The 22,178-nt window shown below is 68.1% G+C and overlaps 1 protein-coding gene across 1 annotated transcript; it reads right to left on the reverse strand.

Moving 5' to 3' along the window:
• Positions 1 to 2,711: 2,711 nt before the first annotated feature.
• On the reverse strand, positions 2,712 to 17,237 carry TPCN2 (two pore segment channel 2; the record flags this gene model as incomplete). The annotated part of the gene is made up of 26 exons (XM_084250454.1): positions 2,712 to 2,790; positions 2,942 to 3,036; positions 3,343 to 3,424; positions 3,657 to 3,739; positions 3,822 to 3,900; positions 4,193 to 4,266; positions 4,677 to 4,748; positions 5,944 to 6,043; positions 7,104 to 7,153; positions 7,722 to 7,850; positions 8,228 to 8,287; positions 8,377 to 8,496; positions 8,937 to 9,023; positions 9,288 to 9,369; positions 9,770 to 9,867; positions 10,140 to 10,204; positions 10,515 to 10,580; positions 11,120 to 11,222; positions 11,472 to 11,544; positions 12,085 to 12,191; positions 12,699 to 12,815; positions 13,823 to 14,000; positions 14,277 to 14,353; positions 14,868 to 14,932; positions 15,928 to 16,041; positions 17,114 to 17,237. The coding sequence occupies 26 exons, from the start codon at positions 17,235 to 17,237 to the stop codon at positions 2,712 to 2,714; spliced, it is 2,379 nt and encodes a 792-aa protein (XP_084106580.1).
• Positions 17,238 to 22,178: the final 4,941 nt, after the last annotated feature.

Consider the following 22,178-nt stretch of genomic DNA (forward strand, 5'->3'; position numbering starts at 1 on the left):
CTTGGAGGAGCCCCTGCTCGACGCCCGCAGGCCCGCTGGGACCCTCCTTCACTGCGTCTCGTACTCGGCACACACAGGCACAAGAGCAGCCTCTGCGGACATGGAGCAGGTCGACAGCGGGGACGGCGACCCCTGCCCCACCCGCAAGAGGACGTCGAGCGCATCTGACACCCCCGGGAGGTGTCTCGTCCCGTCCCCGCGCACCCAGACCCGCCCGCTGGACCCAGGCTCAACAGTCCCCTGGAGTTTATTTTTCAGCAACCTCACGGCCCTGCGTGCACGCCCACACAGAATACTGTTTCATTTTGCCTTTGAATCTCAGGTAAATGGCATCACGCTGTGGGGAGTCCTCAGGGACTCGCTTTGTCACTCAATGCTGTTCCCAGGTTTCTTTGGCAGGTTGCTTTGCGTCGTGTTCACGGCTGTGTAATATTCCAAAGACGGCTGCCGCTCCGTACAGCGGCATCTGCAGCGTCACACTGCACCCACCTCCCACCAGGGCTCTGAGCACCCAGACACCAGGCACACCCAGCAGGCACTCCCCAGAGGGTACCCTGCAGAATCACTCAGCAAGGGGGGTCACACCAAGTTCTTTCCCAGAAGGGTGGGATCACATTTATTCCAGGAGCAGGGAAGCCCCACTGTCCCCGGGCCAGATGTCTCCTACTCGGGCTCCTGGTGACTGGAGGCGCCCAGACGAGGGCTCCCAGTCGAGCCCGAGGTGGCCAGGGCTTGCTCTGGGGGCGGGACTGGACATCTGCCTACACCTTGGTGCACCCCCGCCCCTGCAACGGCTCAGACCCTAGATTCTATGACAGAACGGGGGTCCTCAGACAAACGGTTCACTTGGGGCCAGGCAGGGAAGACCCAGCACGAGCCAGCATCACCTCCTTGCGCCAGGGAGCCGGGGACACTCGTGGGACAGTAGGCGGATGGCGGGGACCGAGGTGAGACAAAGGGGCCCACTGGCCAGAGAGGACTGTGAGCCAGGCAGGCAGGGGCTGTGGGGGCCAGGCGAGGGGAGCAGGCCAGAGGGCAGAAGGGCCGAGCAGCCCGGCTGAGTCGCCGCAGCTGGGCGATGGGGCAGTGGCGCGGGACAGGCTGCAAAGACGCAGAGCCTGGAGCGCGCCAGGGGAGAGCTGAGCCTGGCCTGGGAGCCACTGTCCGCAGAAGCTGGTCTGAGTGTCGGGACCGCCAGGTCCAGGGACAGAGGCCAGTCAGGCGCCTCGCGGTAAGGCCCCCGCCCTCTGGTCACAGCCAGACCGGAGCAGCTGGCATCCCAGCGGAGGGAGGGTGGGGGGGGCGGCCGGAGGAGACAGGAAGAAGCTCCTCCCAGCCAGGGGCTGCAAGGGCCAGCGCAGGGGACAGCGCGACCCCGGGGCTGCCCCGCCCACGAGCAGGAAGGGCAGGCAGGCGGAGCCTCAGCGTCGCCGCCGAGATGCCCACCGGGCCGGAGGCCAGCACAGACGTCGGCCTGGGAGTAGCCACGGAACCGGGCTCACTGAGGGCGGGCCAGCCGGCAGACCACACGCAGAGGACGCAGGCCTCAGACCCGGGGAGAGCCACGGGCTACCCGGGGTCTAACCTGTAATAAAAACGGTGCTCGGCAGCCACGCCCCGCTAGATGGCGCTCGCCCCCGGGGGGTGGAAACCCAGCCGGTGTGGACAGCGGCCAAGGTAACTTCCAGCACACGGCTCCAGCAGGTGCCCCGCCTGAAACCAGCCCTCCAGAGGGAAGCCTGTGGGGGCACAGGGAGTGTCTGTGCCTGTGGAGTGTCCTCACAGCCCCCCAAGTCTAAGGAACGTCAGGTCCCTGCCAGGACTTCAGATAAACGTGCACGGGACACGTCAGCCACACTTCCCTGGACGCCGAGGTGGGGTGGCCCTGGAAGGACACTCACTTCCTCCGGCGGACCCAGCCCCGTGCCCAGGCCACCCTCAGCACCCGCGGCCGCTGTCGCCGGTCAGCACAGCACCCCAGGAGACCCTAACCCTCCTCGACACTCCAGGGGCTGCGCTAGTTCATTCCAGTCAGCACCTGATGGGGAAAGCCTGTCAATGAGAGAGATGGTGGCTCATGTGGTGCTGCCCTCTGGGCCCCGCCCCAGCCTGACGCAAGTCAGGAAAGGCGGCCCCGCGTGATGGACAGCACCACACCAGCACCACACCGGCACCCCGGCCAGGGCCTCGGAGCAGCGCACGACCCAGATGACCGCGCCCGGCGGCCGGCCAGGAGGACAGGCAGTCGGGAGGACGAGGACCTCACTGCCTTGCCTTACGTGGAGGACCGGCCCCCACCCCGTGAGCCACTCGCACAAGCCACAAGACAAACACGGCCGGGCCTGCCTCCATGTGAGGCCATGGGGACCCCCAGCGGGAAGCCCCAGCTGTTGGCCGACCCGTGCGGCCCCATGTGGCCGCTGGTCCCTGAAGGCCGCCAGCAGCGAAGGCACTGGGCGCTGCAAGGCACAAGGGATGCCGCTGCTTTCTGGACTGTCCTGAAGGCCCTGCCCTGCGCTCAGAGTCCACTGAAGCAGTACTGAGGACGGGGCACCAGGCCAGGCGGCACGGGTGGGCCGCTGGGGGGTCCAGCTCCGCAGCCAAGGTCCCGGTCTCAGTCCCCAGACTCAGGCGGGCGAAGTGGTTCTGCTCGGTGGAAAGTGTCCTGCGGCCACAGCGCCGGCCCCCACGACCAGGTCTGCCCGGCGCCGTCACCTGCACAGCCCCAGGTGCGGGTGGCGGCTCAGCTTCTCCAGCAGCTCCTCCTCCGTGGGCTCCTCCAGGACATCCCTGCGCGGGGAGGCGGGGAGATGTGCGGGTGCGGGGGCCGGGCAGCGGGCAGCACACAGCGCACCCGCCCACGCACAGGCCAAGGCGTCAGAGGACACACCGCCGTGCCCCCCACCCCCGCCCCAGCTGATGGGCCCCCCGCGGGCCGTACCGGAACAGCCGCTCCACCGTCATCTCGTAGGTGGCCTCCGGGTCCTCCGAGGCGGACTGCAGCTGGCCACGGCGGTCCCACTTATGAAGGAAGTTCTGGGGAGCAGGAGGGAAGGGCGCAGAGGTGGGGGTGTCCTGTGTGAAGCACGCCTCACCACGGCCCGGCACTGAGCCCACCCGGCCCCCTGCAGGAAGCAGAGAAGTGCCCCGTCCCCCACTACCTGGATCGGGCCAGCAGGGCACCAGCCCCCAAAGGAGCAGAGACCCCAGCTCTCCTGAAGGTCCTCCCCTATCGGGGGCTGCGTGAGGTCCCAGCAGCCGGAGGCTGGGCTGACAAGCCCAGCAGAGCTCCCCCCAGCCCGTGAGAAAGCCACTGAGGAGCCGGGCAGGGACGCCCAGTACCTCCAGAATGAGAGCCAGAAACAGGTTCACCCAGACAACAGACGACACCAGCCACCAGGACACGAAGTAGAGCTTCGACCACCTGCGGGGAGCGTGGGGGGCGGTCAGCGGGGTGGCCGCCTGCACAGATGCCCCGAGCTGGGATGCTGAGTCACCCGGGGGCCCGGGCGGCCGGCGACGGGCAGGGGCTGGGCTGGGGTAGGTCTGAGCCCTTGGCTCCAAGCAGGACTCGTGCACTCGGCCCCCGCAGCCCCCCAGGAGCCCCAAGGCTCCCGGGGTGCCTGGGTGGGGCCGGGCAGGGGAGGGTCACTCACGGGCCCGAGTAGCGCCGGTAGGCGTCCAGGAAGACCTGCCAGTTGTTCACCACCATCACGTTCCACAGGGTGACCAGGGCGGCCTGCGGGCGGCAGACACGGTCCAGGGGGGTGCCGGGGGCGGGGGACCAGGCGGCCTGCGGCGGGGCAGGGGCACGGACTCACCGCGAAGTCGTCGAAGTTGTTGGACCAGTACTCCAGCTGCTCGTAGCTGCCGCAGGGCGCGGAGCCGTTGGGGACCAGGCTGGGGACACACCACTGGGTCACAGAGGGGCTGGGCACCACACCTGGGCCCCGCATTGCCCCCGCCCCGTCCCCCTGGAACCAGAGATGGGGCCGAGAAGAAACGCCTGCAGCTCTGCGAGGACGGCGCAGGCCCGAGGCGGGGGGAGCTGACAGGACAGCAGGGGAACGCGCCCCCGGACTCGAGGCAGGCCTGGGAGGGGCACAGGGAGGCGAGGAGGCAGAGAGAGGAGCCAGGTCTTCCAGGGCCTCCCGTGCACCCACACACCCCGAGGTGCCCGCCAGGCCCTGACCTGCTGTTGCCAGGAGCCACAATGGCGCCTCGGAACAGGGCGACACCGACGATGGCGAAGACGTAGTACACCACCTGGAGGGCGGCCCGGTCAGCCCCAGCCGCACGACCCCAGCACCCCTCCAGGCCACCCACCCGCCGCAGAGGGAGGGCGCTGGGAGGAGGGGTGGAGCTGCTGCCAGGGGAGCCCCAAAGATAAAACCGGGAGCCCAGGGATGTCAGGCTGCCCGCCCGCTCTGCGGCTTCCCAGAGAAGAGGGTTCAGGGATGGCGGTGCTGGGCGGGGACAGTCCCACCCCGCCCCCCACACCCGCCAGGGGCATCCACGGAGCCCCACGGGCAGCCCAGCTCCCCAGAGAAGGGTGGCCCGTGACCTGTCCCCACGGTGCAGGGGAGGAGGGCATAGCTCCGGACTCACCCTGCCCTCTCCTGTCCACTGGGCCTCAGGCCCGGCCCGGCCCGGCCCAGCCGACGCTCCCGACTCACCACCAGGACGCCACCGAACGCCCGCATGTTCCTGATCAGGTCCAGGATGGTGCTGGCCACCACGGTCATCAGCTGCGACAAAGACAGCACGGGCTGAAGCCGCCCTGCCACCCCACCCCACCACGCACACCGCACATGCCTGTGAGCCCCACACCACGCCCCGCCACCCCGACTCGGGGTCTTGGTCCCAGCCCCGCTGGTGCCCCCGACCCAGAACACAGAGCCCCAAACGCACGCCCACCGCCCCGGCTGACAGCTCCCTGGGCTGGAAGCCAGAGCAACGCATGCTGGAAGCAGCCACGTCGTGCCTGGAAAGGGGACCCCAGAGCCAGCAGGCGCCCCCAAGGCAGCTCCCCGCCTGGCCAGCTGCGCCGCACAGAAAGGCCCCCCACAGTGGTGACCGTCCACCTGACTGGCCTCCCCACGCCACATCGGCACCGGGGGGGAGGGGAGGTGGCGCGCGGGGGTGAGGTCACAGCAAGGCGCCCACATGTGGACGGCACCAGCGAGCCCGTTGGGACGGTAAACGTGGCTGCGCGGGGCAGTGCGCTCACACGCCTGGACGCGGTCACGTGCACGCGCGCGTGGGGGCCGAGCGTACCCGTTACCCTGCTCACACGGTGCAGGAAGCCCCGCTGGTGGCCCCACTGCACCAGCACCCCAGCTCCTCTGAAGGGAACAGCCCCGGCGGGACGGGCCCCTCGGGGCAGGGCAGGCTTGGCAGGAAGGACCTGGACGCTCGGAAAAGGGCCTGATATTGGGCTCTTTGGCTCTGCGACCCGAGCTCCCAGCCGCCCACCTCCTCCCCGCCAGGCTGGTCACTCCGGGCCCAAAGCTGGGTCACGAGGCACCCCTTGCCTGCAGCGGGATCCCAGAAGTGAGTCCCCCACCAGCCGCACCCCCTCCTTCCTGAGCAGCGGCCTGGAAGCGCCCAGCCATGCGTTCCTCTGCCCCTCATACTAGTAGCTGCGGGGGCCAGGGCCCGAGGGCTTCCTGACACTTCAGGACGCCTGGGGAAATGCTAGATTCCAGGGCTCAGCCTCCCAGGTGCCGGGGGCAGGGGACCACCCCCGACGGGCCTCACCCCCCCGCAGGCCAGCCCTGCACTCTCCCCCGAAGAGTAGGACTGGGTGGCACTCTGGCTGCAGCTGCCCCCAGCACCGCCCACCTGGGTGCCCAGAAGAGCCCAGGACTGTCCCTCCTGGGCGCCCACTCCCAGAGCGGAGCCCCGGGGCGCAGGGCACAGGGCGGGGGCGGGGGGGCGCACCTTCACGCTGGGGATGACGCGCAGGAACCGGAACACGACGAGCATGTTCGCCAGCCGGGTCACGTCCCACAGCGACAGCAGGCCCTGCACCCCCGGCTTCCTGTGGAGACAGGGAGGCGGGCTGGGAGAGGCCGGACGCGGCCGAGGAGACAGGAGGCCAGAGCCGCAGAGACGCCGGCACCGGGGCGGCTCCGGCTGGGTGAGGGTGAAGGCACACGCCCACGGCACAGCCCCCAGCGCCCGGGCCTGCACGGGAGACACAGGCCCTGCACGCCGGCTGCTCCAGCTCAGGCCCCAGCAGGACCGGAGAACCCTGCCCCCGGCCCCGCCTCCACCCCGTGGCCCTCGACCCACGTCCGCGCCCGGCCTCCGCTTCTACCCCACTGCCCTCGTCTCCCGGCCGCTGGCCCCGGCCACCTTCGTGGCCACACTCGCTGTTCTCACCCTACTCGGTGGGAACCCTCAGCGACGCCGCCCCCACGGCTGCAGGCAGCAGGGATGTGGGTCCTCGGCCACTTCGGACACAGCAGCCCTCAGGTGCCAGGAGCAGGGGCCGCACTCCAGAGTGCCCGCTCTCGCCGCCCGACTCGGCCTCCAGGCCGCATGGGCCTGCCCCCTTCCTTGAGACCAGCCCTCCCCGCGGAGCTGACCCCCACGCCCCTCAGCTTCTCCACTAGGAGAGCAGCCCCCGCGCCCTGGGCCCACCACCGCACCACAAGGCACCCGAGGCCCAGCCCAGGCGCCCAAGCCTCAGTGCCAGGACCGGGCAGCAGGCTCGAAGGGCAGCTGAGTTCAGTGAGCCCCGGGCCCCGCGCCCCCACATGCCGCAGCCAGAAGAGAAGTGACCCCCACGTCAGTTTCAGCCAGAAACAGGTCCAAGGCCCACTCCAGGGCCCACAGGTCACCCAGCCCCACACCCCGGCCGCGTGTCCATCCTGGGACTGGGGTGAGCCTGCTGCACTCGGGGGGCCCCCGGCAGCCCCCATCACCGCTCTGAGAACGCACTGCCCAAGAGAGAGCCCCCGAGAACTGCGAGAAGGGGCTGCTCCCCGCATCCCCCACAGGCGGGCCTGCCAGGTGGGCAGGCCCGGGCCACGGACCGAGACCCTTCCCTGGGGCGCCAGGGGGCGGCGCGGCTGGCCCTCACCCCAGTCACATACCAGCCGGGGTGCGGGAAGCGGTACACAGCCAGGGTGGAGACCTCCAGGACCTTCAGTTACAAGAGAAAAGAAGGCGCCGCTACAGCCACGCAGGGGCGCCCACAAGGAGCGACCCCCAAAGGGGATGGGGCAGAGGTCAGAGCTCGGGCCTGTCCCCAGGGTAGGCTCCAAGTGTCGGCGCCTCCGCGGCCCAAGACCCCCTGGTCTCAAGCTCGGGGCCGCACAAGTGAAGGGCAGGACTAGGGGGAGGCGGGGCCCGGTGCCTCACCCCGCTCCTGCTCCAGCGCCCCGGGACTGGCCCCACAGAGGTCACCGCGATCCCTGAGCGACACACGTGTGACCCCTCCCGCGGGCTCTGGGGAAGGCCCACCGGCGGCCCCAGGACCCCGTCCCTCTGCCCACCGCGTCAGGTCCTGCTGTGGTGGCCGCACCGAGGAGCAGAGCTGTCAGCCGGAGAGGGCTGCGGGTCCCCCGCCTGCCCCCACACCCGGTCTCCTGCAGCCCGCAGCCCGCTCCAGGACCACCCAGGAAGCAGTGCACCCAGGGTGGGGGGACCCCAGGCCTTTGCCCCGGGAGCCAGGAGCCCTGAGCCCACTGCCCTGGGGTGCCCGAGGTTACCAGCAGGATGAGGGCGAGGAGGCCGTCGAACAGGTTGCTGGGGTAGGACAGGTAGCCCCCCGGGCCCAGGGCGAGCAGCTTGAGCAGCGCCTCCAGCAGGTAATACAGGACGAAGCCGCAGCTGAGCACCTGCGGGCGCAGGTCACAGGCCCGGTCAGCCGCGCCTCCACCCGCACCGTCGCCTCCCGGGCTCTCCTCTCGGATGCTCTGCCCAAGCCCACCCTCACACCCGGTCCCCAGTGCCCCCTTCTTACCCACTCCAGTCCTCAGTGACCTGAGGTGACCTCAGCGCGCCCCACGCCCGGCTTCACCTGCTCCCTGACCCAGAGGCCCAGGGCCCGACATCCCCCCCACTCCCAACCGGCCCCAGTCTGATCTCCGTGGAAACAGCACAGAGACCTCCCAGAGAGGCCGGGCTGCCCCCCAACACAGGCCCCGTCACCCAAGCCCCGGGAGGGACGATGCTAGGGCTCAGCAGCGGTGGGGCCGGGCGGAGCGGAGCTCACCCCCAGGACGAAGTCGTCGCGGTCAGCAGGCGGCACCATCGTGTCCCTCACCAGGAAGCCCTGCGGGGCCAGGGCGGCAGGGCGTGGGCAGGCGGGCGCTGACAGCTGGCCGGGCAGGAAGGGTACCCCCACCGCACCCCCATACTCACACAAATGGACACCAGGTTGCCAAGGGCGACGAGGTTCCCCAGGTAGTCAAAGTAGGGGTGGCCGAAAAGGAACTGGGCGGTCCTCAGGAATGGGGACCGGTACTCGGGCCTCGGGGGGTGCTGGGAAGGGACACACACTCAGATCTACCAGCCAGAGGTCGGAACCCCTGAGCCCGGCTGCCGCCCCTGTTCTGGGTGGGGTCCCTACCACCCCGCCACCCATCCGTCAGCCCAGCCTAAGGACGCGCTCAGTCCTGACGGAGACACTCTGGGGTCTCCTGGACACACGCTGAGCCGGACGGCAAGGCCCACCTGGAGGCCTTACAAGGACAAGAGGACAGCTCCGCCGCCTCCCACAGAGGACACACAGATGGGACATCCATCGGGGGTCCCTCTGGGTCAGCCTGGCCTGTGCACCCCACAAGAACAAAAGTCCCAGCTTCCGAGGGCCAGACTACTTCTGTTCCCACTAAGCCCAGAACTCCAGGAAGGTACATCCTGGCGTGGTCACTGCACTACTGGGTGGCCTGGCGCTGGCCGTGATCAGGGTGGCCGCTCACCTCTTTAATCACCCTCTTGTCAAACTCGTCAAAGAGAGCCTGAAACTTCTCAGCGGACAGCAGGTCATCACCACAGCAACGAACCTTCTGCAGAGGAGGGAAGCCACGTCAGCAGACTCAGGGTCGGTGGGGTCATCTGGGTCATGCAGGGTCAGTGGGATCGGCTGGGTCAGCTGGGGCCAGTTGGGGCCAGTGGGGTCAGCGGGGTCAAGGTGAAGAGAGGCCCAAGAGGAGGGCGCATGACCCCCCGTTCCACCCAGAGAGGCTGGCCTGGCTGATCTAAAATGACACCCCCAGCCCCCACGGGAGCCCCGGGGCACAGGCTGGGGTGGGCAGGCTGGGGGCTGATACCTCCATGATGGACTGTTTGCGGGTGCTGTCCAGCTGGACTTTCTGAAGCACCTGCAGGAACTCCTGGGGCTTAACCCCAACTCTGTGGGAAATCACACCCACATGCCGGTGAGCCCCTGCAGGGTCCTGGGCAGACGTGGGGCCCAGGGCGACGACCAGCCTCCACGAGGGGCTGGCACCACAGCCTCACTGGGACACCGTCCCGCCGGAGGGGCAGTGGAGGCTGCCTGGGGGCCTGGGGGTCGGGGAGCCTTGCCCAAGGGCCCCGCCCCCATCACCCCCACCAGAGCCAGGCAGCAGGGTGAGCATGGGGTGGGGGGGGTGAGGCCGAGGAGCCCCAGAACTAAGCAAACCCCGGGGCAGTGGGACACGGTCCCCGTGAAGCCAGGGCCGTCACCCGCGCAGCCAGCAGGGCTGGGAAACGGCCTGAACCATCGCCCGGCCCGGCCCCGGGGGAAGAGGGCCGGGAAGCCAGCACTCACCCCTGGCCGGGGGCCACTCCCTCAGCAGCCGCAGACAGGACCTGGAAGGCCGCCCGGGTCCCCAGCCGCCTCCGGATCAGAGAGGTCTGCAGGGATTTCTGCAGGGGCGGGGCTCTGAGGGGCCGCTCAGCAACCCCCCTGCCCTGGCAGCCCTGAGGGCACCGGGCGCCCAGGCCGGGGAGCCACGACGGAGCTGGGGTGAGGGTGCTCCTAAGGGAGGGCGGGGAGGGAACCTCGAGGCGGCAGGCCCAAGGGGGCGCGGAGGGGGCGGGGAGGCCTCTCCGGTTCTCTCCACGAGGAGCCGGGGCTGTGCAAAGGCACTGCCCCCGCCGGGATGTGCACCGCCCCCCCCCGGCCCTGAGCCCCTCACCAGCAGGTAGCCCCGGAACTGGTTGTAGATGATGGCCGTCAGCAGGTTCATCAGAAACAAGCTTCCTGGGGGGGAACGCCACGGTCGGACGGGCTGCAGCACAGCGGGGCAGCCCAAGGGGGGACAGGGCCCGGCAGGCCTGGGGCGCCCGCAAGGAGGACTACCTGGGGCACCCCACGTCCACCCTGCGGGCCTGCCGGCCTCCACACGGGGCCGAGGTCACGGGTCGGGGTGACCGCACACCACAAACAGGGAGGTCTCACAGGGGCGAAGTCAGAGGTGACACTGGGGTGACCTCTTCGGGTCGGGAAGCGAGCCCACCCCTAAGCACCAAGGAGCCTGTCACCCCAGAGACCCCCACGGGCCCAGGCTCACCAACCAGGGTGAAGACGATGAAGAAGACCGCGTAGGCGCGGTTCCAGGAGTACGCCGGGATCATCACTGCCGGGGAGGGGAGCGGAGAGGCTGGAGCTCGCGGCCGGCCCCGCACCCTGCGCCGGCCCCGCTCACGCCTGCTTCTGGAGGGTGGCGCGCCCCTGCCGGACGCCCAGCCCTCGCCTCCGCGTGCGGGACCAGGAGCACCCCGACGCTGAGCCCGCCCCCGGGACCGCCCGGGGACAGAGCCGCTCCCCAGGCACGGCTGGACGGCGAGGCCAGGGCCGCCCTCCAGGGCTGCGCCCACCCCCACCGGGCAGACCCTGCGGGGCGAGCGGGACCACCCAGGGACGCCCACACACCGTCCACTTGCTTCTCCGGAGTCAGGAGACAAGGGGACGGGGCGAGAAAGAGGAGCAGGAAGGAGACAGGAGAAGGAAGGAAACTAGGAACGAGAAAGGAAAACACAAGGAAGGAGGGGGAAGCACTGAGCTTCACCTGCTCACTGTCCTCCGCACGGAAGACCGGGGAGCCCACCTGCGCCCCCCCGAGTGCCCGCCCCACCGGCCTGAGCTGGGCGCCCAGGACCCCCGGCCCTCGCGCACCGTCAGGGTTGTTGGCCGTGGTCAGCAGCACCAGGAGGGACGTCAGGGCGTCCGGCAGGCTGCGGAAGTAGGCCAGCCTCTCCCTGTCCTGCCCGGTGTCCTGCTGGGACAAACGTGGCCATTGATGGGCCCCTCGGGCCGGCACCGCAGAGCAGGCACCCTCCAGCCGCACCCCTGGCCTCCCAGCCGGCCCCCCAGTCAGACAGGCCCTGACTCAGGGAGTGCAGCCCCAGACGGCTGCCCAGGCGGCCGCACACCCTCACGGACAGCGGTCACCCCAGCCCCCACAGCAGGCCCGGCTCGCAGGCGGCTCCCCTCGGACCCCAGGGCCCCGTCGGGCAAGGGAGGGTACCTTCTTGCCGGTGAAGAGCAGCATCCCGAACATGGTGAAGAGGCTCAGGTGGAGCGCCAGCAGCAGCAGGACGCTGGGGGTGACGCACAGCTCAGCGGGGCACGGGCACTGGGGAGCTCCCTGTACCCCCCACCCAAGACCTGCCCGGCTCAGCCCGGGGCCCCACCCCCTGTGGACAGTCTCTCTGTGGAAGTGAACTGCAGCCCAGGGGCTACCCCACCCTGAGAGGCGCGGCCGGGGACCCCAGGACTCCAGGTGAAAGGCCGTTCCTCCCACCTGGGGGGACGGGGCAGGGGAGGGAGGCCTGAGAGTGGGGAGCTGGTGTTTCATAGAATCTCACCGATGAGGGGGCTGGGGGAGGGGCGGGAAGCCCTGCAGTGGAGGGGGCGGTCTGCACAGGCCACCAAGGGGTGCCACAACCACAAGCCACACGCCACCTGCCCGCTGACCGCCCTGGGTGGGCAAAGTGCCCACAGGGCCTGACAGACCACATGCTGGGTCCCAGCACATAGCAGCCCAGATGGGAGCCGCGGCAGCCCCCCAGAACCCCCGCACACACACGGCAGGGAGCAGGCGGCCCCCCCACACCTCCGGCCGAGCACCGGGAGCACACCTTGCCATCTCCGGCAGCGACCAGCGGATACACTTGAGCGTCTTCTTCATCATGGAGGAGTTCTGCATCAGGAAGAAGGGCCGCAGGGGCCGGCGGAGCCGCAGCGGCTATCAGGCAGGAGCGGGGAGGGGGCTCAGGGCTCGCTGGGCCAGGTGCCCATGTGTGGCAGGGAAGACAGTTCGCCCCCCCACCCCAGGTCCACAGCAGCCTCTGGGCAGTGCCAGGGGTCAATTTAGCCTCAAAGCTGCAGAACATTCAGGCACCAGACGGGATGGACCTGACAATATCAGAATCGCAAAGCAGGAGGCGGGAGGCTGTGGCTCACACGGGCCCTTGGCTGACAGGGCTTTGGGGGGCTCAGTCGGGGGCACGGCCCACAGGGGGCCCAGCGAGTGGTGAGGCAGCCATGAGGAGCCAGAAGCCACCCCCAGGCCCTTCTACCTCCCTTAGTGTCTTCACCTGTGGAGGGGAACAGACCCCCCGCACAGGGGAGGCACCCCGGGAAGGGGCCAGGCTGGGCTGGAGAGGGCCCGGGCTGGGCTGGGCAGGGCCTGGGCCCCCAGCACTCTCCAGGCCCTCTGCACCCTGCATCGCCCCAGCCACCCCCTACCTACCTCCTGACACAGGAGACTCAGCGACACGGCCCAATCAAGCAGAGACACGGCCAGCACCAGCAGGTAGGCCAGCAGCCAGGGGTTCTGCCGGAACTGGTCCCACCCGACCAGGTAGCTCTGCAAGAGACGGGCCAGCTGGCACAGGCAGGCACGCTGGGGCCCGCAGCCAGGCGAGGCTGGGTGGCCAGAGCAGTGGGGCAGGGCCGGGCAGTGTGGTCTCCGCAGGACTCAGGGAGAGGTGGCCAGGAGGCCTGCCCACTGCTGAGCCCAGGCAGCAGCGACCTCTGGCTCAGCACTTAACCAGCCTGGCCTCGCTCCCGCATCAGTAACGGGGCCCCGCCTGCTGGGCCTAGCCACCCACCACCTCCACGTAACCCCAGCACCACCGGGACCCAGGCGGCGGCGCAGTGGGCGGCCCTGGCCCGGCCGAGGTTTCGGAAGGTGGGATGTGGTCAAGGGCCTGCCCCTTGCACGTCCCTGTCGCCGGCCTCAGAGGTCAGGCCCGCAGACACGAGCGAGGGCATCCTCCCACCGACACGTCCCCAGAGCAGCGGCCATTCCACCGCGCTCGCGGGAGCGTCTCACTGGTTTCAGCTGGAGTTTAACCCGACCTCCTAATCACGGTATGGGCTGAAAAAGGAGAAGTTGAGACGCTGCCCGGGGCCCCTCAGGCTCAGCAGAGGCCGAGGCCACCTTCCCGCCCGCCAGACCGAGGGACAGGGCTGGCCACAGGCAAGGTGCACGCTGACGCCTGTGTGGGCCGGGCGGTGCTGGCGGAGGCAACAGGCCCGAGGGCCACAGCACGCGCCGCTGCGCTCACAGGAAGCCGCTCGGGCTCAGGCCCGGCCCGGCAGTGTCAGACAGCAAGGCCGGGGCCTCCTCCAGCCCCTGCAGGGACACACGCCAGAGGCGAGCCCATGGTCAGACACACGGTCGCGCGGAGCAGACCCTGGCCCCCCCAGCCCTTCTCCTGTGCTGCTCGCGGGGGCGGGAGGCCGGGCCATGGGGAGAGGCCTCGGCTGCTTCAAGGTCCAGTTCCCAGGGAGCCCGGGCCTCAGCCCCACCGGCCAAAGTGCAGAGTCAAGGAAAGGCAGCCGCGGCCGCCGAGCCTGCGGGCCCCTCACCTTCACAGAGACGTCGACCACGAAGATCAGCAGGCAGAGCCCCTCCACGCCCTCCGTCAGGCCGCAGGGCGGGCTCCAGGGGGCCGAGCGGTAGCGGACGTCCGAGGTGCTGGTGAACGAGGAAGGGATCTCGACGAACGCCAGGGACAGGATCAAGAAGATGGTGAAGCTCAAGATCCTGGAAAAGGGACGCAAGTGTGCAAAGGCAGGGGCCAGCCACGCGGAGTCAGCAGCAGGCGCCCGAGGCCAGGCTCGGCCCACCCTCCTGGCCCAGGGCCATTCGCGGGTCAATTAACACGTATTTGGTGGAAACTCAACTGCCAGGGCTGACCCGGAATGTTATGGAAAGGAGCCCTAGCCTCTGGGCTGGGCGTCTCTCAGTGACGGGAGGCAGTGCCTGCTCCTCCCCCTGGGAGCAGCCCCTCGAGACCCCACTGGCCGGGCCCACGCTCACCACTGGCAGGCGCTGGAGTAGTACCAGCGGTACAGCCACAGCGACCGGGCGTCCATGCGGTGATGGATGGAGCGGTACTGCAATGAGAGGTCGCGGGTGCATGGGGGGCCTGGTGCCACACAGCACAGCGGGCCACAGGCAGGGCGCCCTCCGCACCCCGACACACACACAAGTGGGGAGACATCAGGGGAGACAGCTCCCCTGAGCCAGCGGCAAGGCTGGTGCCGCACACGCTGAGCACCTGAGGTGGAGACCAGGCCGGCGGCACACACGGGGGCACTTACCGAATGCACAGCACTGGCCACCTGCCTGAGGGGGTCTCCTCACCTGCGAGGCCCCCTAACCCCCACCGCAGCCCCTCTCCTCACAGGACCTTGGAGCAGGTGGCAACGAACAGCCCAGGTATGTGCAAGTCAAGAAATTAATGACCTGGAACTCGAGCGCCTCCTCCAGGACTGAAGGAGACAGTGCACAGGGCACAGCTGTCACGTGGCGCTGACCACACAGCCCAGCAGCGAGGCCATGGCCCCTGCACCCAGTCCCCAGAGCCCTGGGGACAAGCCGGCTCGGCCACCAAGGTGTGCCACCCACCTGGATGGCATCTTCGATGAAGACCACAGCCTGCTCCAAGTACAGGGCCCGCCTGGCTGCAGCACCTGGGGTAGAAGGGCATCAGGTGGACGCAGGTGACCAAGGGGGTCACGTGGCTCCCCTCAGGGCTGAGGTCAAGGAAGAACCTGGCTTGTTTCTTTCTCCAAGGCTCTGCTACGAGATGCTGCTCCCCCATGGGGGTCAGCGTGCACACATGAGTGGACCAGGGGTCTTCTCGTCGTGTGCAGGGGCCAGAGGCTCCACCCCGGCAGAGCATGGCAAGGACACGCAGCCCATGGCGAGGGGCAGAACCAAATCTGGGGGGCTCAGACCCTACCCCCCCCCCATAAACCCCGCACCTGTCGCTCCCCTGTCAAACAGGTGTCACCAGCACCCAGCTCAGCCCCCAGAGGGCACTGGACAGGGTGGAAGAGGGAGCACAGGACAGCTCGGGGTGACTGAGTGGGAGGTAGGGGGAAGAGATGGACGCAGCAAGACAAGAATACAACTACTCAGACTAGGAAAGACAGGTGGCCAGAGGCCAGAGCCACTGCAGGCCCAGGTTGGGGTGCGGCTGGAGGGGACAGGCCCTGGCAAGCTGTCTGGCGCCAAGGGCACTGGCCACCCTGGAACTGTCCAGCACTCACCCAACCCGCTCGCCTGGCTCAAAGGCTGTTCTGTAAAACTCTGGGTCTGGCCACCCTCTCACCCTGCTCACCCTGCCCCCATGGCACCGGCCTCCAGGGGGCCTCCCTGCACCATCTGCAACCCTAAACAATACACCCCCCCACCCCACCCCACCCCGCACCTCCCCCCCAAGCTCTCCAAGCCTGCATGCCCTACCGCAGCCCAGACTCCAACTGAGCAGTCCAGGGACTCCAACTCTGGGTGGCAGTCACCTGTTGCACCCCATCACCCCACTGGACACACCAGTGCTTATGTCGGGGTGGAATGTCTGCGGCAGAGAGCAGTGGACAGGAGAGGCTCAAGCACGGTCCCCCCCATGAGCCCTGAGGTCAGTCTCCCCGGCCCTAGCCTCTCCCCAACATCTGGTCCTAACCTCCCCGCTCCTGCTCCAGGATCCACCAGACACAACCTGGGGCCCACAGCAGCACCAGCAGCAGCAGCCCCATCCTCACTGGTAGGAGGAGCTGGGGGGGGGCAGGCTGAATTCCTGCAAACCCCAGCACAGGACACTGCTGGGAGCCCAAGGGGACAGCTGGGTGGAGCCTGAATGAGCCATTCTCAATCCCCACTGCCCAGAACACAGGGCGCCCTGTCCACGTTCTCAGGGCCCGTGAGGAGGCCCCAGGACCAGGACAAAAGAGCCCCCCTGAGCGTGCTCCCCCGGCAGCAGTGCCGGGCCCTGGCTCTAGCTCACCACGTGGCTGCAGGGCTCACCCACCACCCGCTCTGCCAGGGCCGGGACCTCGATGTACCTGACCCAGAACCGGCCCTGGATGAGGTTTCCCTGGAGTCTCTGGACCCCCAGTACCCCTGAGGCACCCCGTGACCACCCCTTTCACAGACTCCAGGGTGGGCAGCCTGCCGAGGCCACACAGCCAAGGAAGTGGCAGCTCCCAACCCCCGGCACAGCCGGTGCCTGCAAGCGCGGAGGCTTCCCCGCATGGAGAGGCTTCCCCAGGGCAGCCTCTGGGCTGCCTCAGCTTCCCGTCCCCCTCCCCGCGGGGACCGCCCCGGCCCCCCCTATCCCACAGGACACCCACGAAGAAACCTGCGGGACAGGAGAGGAAGCCCAGCACGGGACCGGCCCAGGGCCCAGGGCTGTGCGCAGGGGCGGGTCCTGCACACCCTCCGGGCCTGGACTGCGGGCCGGGCACCGCGGGGCCCTTCCCCGCCAACCCCGCGCCCAGCCCAGGGCCCCGGGTCGGCGGCAGGGCGGCCCTCGGGTTGGGTTCGCCCCCTCTCCGGGCAAACAGGAAGGGCCGAGGGGGCGGGAGCCGGGGGGAAGCTGCGCGGCGCGGGAGGCGGCCCCGGCCCAGCAGCGCCTCCCGGGCCGGCAGCGAGGAGCAGCGGCCAGCGGGCCGCCCGGCCGCGCGCCCTGGGCGGGAGACGCCCCTCCGAGCCGCGGCGCCCCAAGAGCGGCGCTGCCTCCGAGGAGTCCCGGCGGCCCCGGGGGCGCGCGGCCCGGTCCGTCCGGGCACTCGGCGGGGCTGCGGCGCCCCGCGCCCCCCGCGCCCCGGCCGGAGGTCAGGGAGGGACCCCGGGCCCCGGCCGCCGCTCACCGGAGCCGGCGTGGCCGCCGCGGAGGCCGGGGGGCCCCTCCCAGGAGCCGCGGGCCCCGGCGCCGCGCGCGCGGCCCAGGAGCGGCGCCGACTCGGCCGCCGACCCCGCCGCGGGCTCCGCCATGAGCCCGACGCGCGGCGCAGCCGCCCCGCGCAGGCGCAGTGCCCCGCCGGCGCGGAAGGAGCCGCGGCCCCGCGACGCCGGCCCCGCCCCGCCCCGACAGCCAATGAGAGCCCGGGCCTCGCGGCGGGGCGGGGCCGCGGGCCACGCCCCGGTGGGTGGAGCTCAGCGCCCCCTCCGGCTGCGCGGGGAGTGGCAGGAGCGGTTCTCAAAGAGCGGGCCGCGGACCGGGCGTCGGCGTCACGCGGCCCTGGTGGACGCCGCAAATTCTTGGGCCCTCCCACAACCGAGTTCTGGGTTGACGCCCAGGATTTTGTTTTGCACGTGAGTTTTGGATACATGGAATGACCCTAAAGGACCCCCGAAATGGGACTTGTGTTTGTCTCTGATGTTGACATTGGGAAGATTAACTGTAAGTGGGGGTACACTTAGATGCTCCCAGACATCTGCAGTGTTCCCAGGGGGACTCTAGCGCGCTTGTTTTCTGTCACTGTTATAGGGCAGCTCCGATACTGAACGGGTTCCTGGCTGGGGGTCCTCACCGCGCGCTGACAAGGGACTTATGAATACTCGACTGCAGGACACACACAGAAGGTTCATAAAAGGTTTATTGACAAGGGAAAAGGAAATAAGGAAAATGGACAACTCAGGGGGAAAATGGGGAAATAAAGTCTTTAATGCGTCCTACCCGATCCGCCGACCCGGAAACCCAAAGGCACTCTCTGAGCTGGCCGGACGCTGCGAGCTGGTGGGGAGCCAAAATGGGGGGCCCCCAAAGCCCACGTGTCTGGCTTTATCCCCACCTGGCTGCTGAACCCCACCCTCAGGTCCCAGCCACCTTCCCTTGGGTGGGGATGGGATGTGGAGTTCCCAGTGTCTTTGGCTTTGGCCTGGGGTGGGGGTGGAGTCCACAAAGCCTGTATGGGATCAGCTTTAGGACAGCCTTTCCCCCTAACAATTCCCCCCTTTCACTTTTTGCCACCATTTCCATGGTGATGAAGATCGAATATATGGATGTTGGGATGCAGTCTCAGATGAACATTTTTACCAGGTTGGACATCCTTTTCCCCCTAACATCACCACTGTGACGGCTGCCACAGCTCAGCGTAGAACACGGTCAGGAGGAGGGCAGAGGCCTGGTCTCGGCAGGCCTCACCTGACCGCCCCAGGAGGCCAGAGTCCGCCTGGTCATGGGGTGGTGGGGGGGCAGATTTTCCTTGCTGGATATGGCCTGGGGTCATGCTCAGCAGCTAGAGATCCCTGGATGTCTTGCTCACAACCCCTCCCCTCCAGGCCAGAAAGAAGGCAGTGAAGCCGCCTCAAGCTTCAGATGAGATGCTCGAGAAGGTGCTTCCAAGCTCTTCCCATCTCTCCTTGGCCACTTCTCTGTACTTACAGCTGCTCCCCAAGATGACACTGGGCCCCTGGATAATCCAGCAGCATTTCCTTGTTTTAAAATCAGCTGCTGAGGAACTTAAATTCCACCTGCAAAATCCTGTCTAACCTGTATAACCTGAGGCCAGAAGTGAAAACCTGGAGGTGGGGACCAAGCAGCTGCCTCCCGCTGAGCTCTTGAAAATCAGTAAGAAAAAGGTGCATCCTCCTAAGTTGGAAGGAGCGAGAACTGCAAGTCTGCAGAAGAAGACACGCCTCACGGGCACACACAGGCACAAGTCACACCGACAAGGAAAGCCTTGCACCGTGGAAAAGGCCATTCCGCCCCAGGAGGAGAGTAGGGTCACCCCAAGAAGAGAGTGGGGTCACCCCAGGAGGGCCTCAAGCAACCGCAGGGTGTATTCATGAGTTCAAGTTTTTCTTAAAACAAGGATCATGCACATTAAATACTGAAAAAAATAATGTTTTTTTTATTCTGAGAAGTTTTGGATACATGGGATGACCCTAAAGGACCCCCCAAAATGGAGAGGCATTGAAACACACCTCCCCCAGAACCTGTCTTATCGCCACTGAAGACCCCCTTTGATCTCTGGGCACACCTGCGGAGGCCCATGTGGAGTGCTAGGAGGCAGGGTGGCGTGGCAGTCGCAGCAACTTCACGGTGTTCAGCCTGGTGGGGCCAGCAGAAGGCACTTTCACAAAAGGGAAGCAGAAATCAAGTATGGGTGGGGCCTGACCTCAGCAGCCTCTGTGCTGTCCCTGGGGGGCAGACAGCCTGCATCTGGACGAAGTCCATCACTAGCATTCAGTAAGTGGGTTGGTCAAGTACTTAGGGGGGCCACACCCCTGGGTAATTGGGTCCTCACTTGGGGAAACTGAGATCCAGGGGGGCTGTGTGATTTTTGAGGGTCGGCTCAAAGCGGAAATGCTGGGCCTGAAAGCTCACCCCAAGTCTAAGACACCTTCTTGCAGGGAAACACAGGAAAGGGGTTCTGAAGCAGGTTCCGGAAAGCTGGACCAAAAGAGACACCACATCAAGGCAACGGCTGCCACGGTCAGCCCCCGGGTCTCTCACAGCATGTCCCTTGCTGGTGTCCCCACCTGTCTCTCCTCCATGTATCTCCCGCCGTGTCTCCTTCCCAGAGAGACCAGGGAGCCAGGAGCACAGGACCCAGCCCGGGCGGATGAAGCCGGGAGAGCTGGGTGGCTGGGGCCAGGCTTCGGCGGGTCAGGCCAGGGAAGGGCCAGCTGGGGTGACCATCCTTTGCTCTCGGCAGGCACTCCCTCTTGCAAGTGGGGGGTGGGGGCGACGACACTAGGGGCAAAGTCAGGGCCATTGGTTTGCAAAGTAGATGAGAAAAGGGTCCTTGGCACAGGAACTCCATTCCCTGCCCAGCCCCGGGAGGAAAACAAGCCTGAGAGCCATAAGGGGACAGTGGCCTTCCTCTCCAGCCCCCAACACCATAAATAAGCGAGGAACCTGCCCCTGCTGCTCGCTGTGTCGCAACAAAACGTCTCTTTGTTGCCGCCAGCTCCCAGGAGCCGGCAGTGGGGGACAGTGTCCTCCCTGCCTGTCGCTGACCCCGAGCCCGAGGACGGCTTGGAGATGCCCCGGCCGGTGCTGGAGGCCTGGGCCAGGACGGGAGCCTCTCACCACCCCGAGGCGGTGCCACACTCAGTCTGAATGTCAGACATGTGCCCCCAGGCCGTGCTCCTCTGGGCCAGGTGCCAATCTCTGGGCAACTGGCTTCTGCCTTGCTCTATAGGGAGAATAAAGAAACTTCCCGGTGAGCCTGCGGGGCGGGGGCGGGGTGCAGTAACTCCGGAGAGCACCCAAAAGCGTCCCCGGCCAGGCCAGGCCGCGCCAGATGCTTCTTACTTAGGTCCTTCCCTGGACTCGCAGCCCGCCCGCTGCACGCTGGCCTCCCCTGGCTGAGGAGCTGCGCACGGCCACGCGGTCTCGCTGGAGGCGGCTGCGCGGTTGTCACACTCACTCGCGTGCGCCCCGTGTGCTGAGCGCTGCTCCCTGCCCGGCCGCGGGGCTCTCCCCACTCGCACAAAGGGTGCCACCGCCATGCCCTGGGGCAGCGACAGGCACGTGGGAGACTGGAAGGCAGGAGAGCCCTGGGCTGAGCCCTCCGATCCGAGCTGGTGTCCCTGCCCAGCCTGGCCCCGAGAGCCCAGGCGCCGTCCTCGCTGGGCCTCCACCGCATCGAGCCGGGCGCGATGGCAGCGACTCCTGGGGGCAGCAAGAGGGGCCCACATAGCCCTCACCCCTGTCTTGCCCGTCCACTCACTTCCTCTTGCGCCACCCGGGGGAGAAGCGCTTTAGGAGCAGGAAGAATTCTCAGGTCCCCCGCGTCAGACTCCCACTCCGGGCCCAGGTGGCCTTCAGCTGCACTTGGGGAGCCGAGGCCCAGAGGGGCCACGTGCTGGGCCCGGGCCACACGGACAGTGGACCCCAGCTTGGCCGGAGTCTGCAGGAGAGCTCACAGGCTGGGCACGCGGCCACGGGCGGGGTGTTGGTGAGAGAACCCCTTGACCCGTGCCCCCGGGACTGGCCCCTGGGGAGGCCAAATGCTTCCCAGGCCAGCCAGGCCAGCTTGCTATTTTGGGCTGTCCTACACATGGCAGCAACGAGAATCTGGGGCTCCTGGGGGACCTGTGGTGTTGGGGGCCAAGCAGTCAGCACAGGGGGCTGTGGGTGACCAGGGTCAGCGGGGGAGGTGGGCGAGGGGAGGGCTGCAGTGTTGTGGGCGGTACTAGGGCGAGGCCCACGGGATGGGGGGCAGGAGCAAGAGCCTGGGGGAGGTGACGGGTTGCCTGGCCAGAGGCTGGAGGCGGAGGGACCCTGACAGGCCTGGCCCACACAAACACGCCTCCCCGACAAGACCCTGGGTTGGGGCTGAGTGGTTTGGATGAGGATCCCGAGAAATGGGTGGGGTAGGGAAGGAGCCAGGCAAGGTGCTCAGCAGGGGGGAGGAGGGCCAGCCCCAGGGGGACCCGCGGAGAGCCTCAGCAGCACCCCCGCCCCAGACGCCGCTTTCTCCTCCTCCCGGCCAGCACTGGCATGGGCCGGGCCCACCAAAAGCCGGGCCTGGCCACGGAAGCGGCCGCGGCAGGAAGCGATGGTGAAAGGCACACACGCAGCCCGGCCCGTGGGCAGGGTCGGCCTCGGCTCGCCGCGCGCGCGAGCACCTGGAGGACCAAGCGGGGGTTCCCAGCTGAGGGTGCCCGGCTCAGGACCAGATCAAAGCCCCAGAACGTCCACCCCTTCCCTTCATAGAGCAAGGCCTCGTGGCGCCAAGCTCTGCGATTTCAGAAAACCCAAGCCCAAGCTGGGCGGCGGCCCGGAGCCGCGAGCTCACACCTTCCTTCCCTCCAGGCCAGGGCCACACTGGGGACGGGGCCTTGCCGGGGCCGCAGATCCCACCTGGAGAGGGCAGGAGCTGGTGGGCAGCCCCCGCACCCCAGGCACGAGCTCCTGGCTGCCTGCAGAGGCGGCCGCGCCTCCTCCGGGCCCACCGGCACGTAGCGGCCGTCTCCCTT

Source organism: Talpa europaea, assembly GCF_964194135.1.
Source record: "Talpa europaea genome assembly, chromosome: 1".
NCBI lineage: Eukaryota > Metazoa > Chordata > Mammalia > Eulipotyphla > Talpidae > Talpa > Talpa europaea.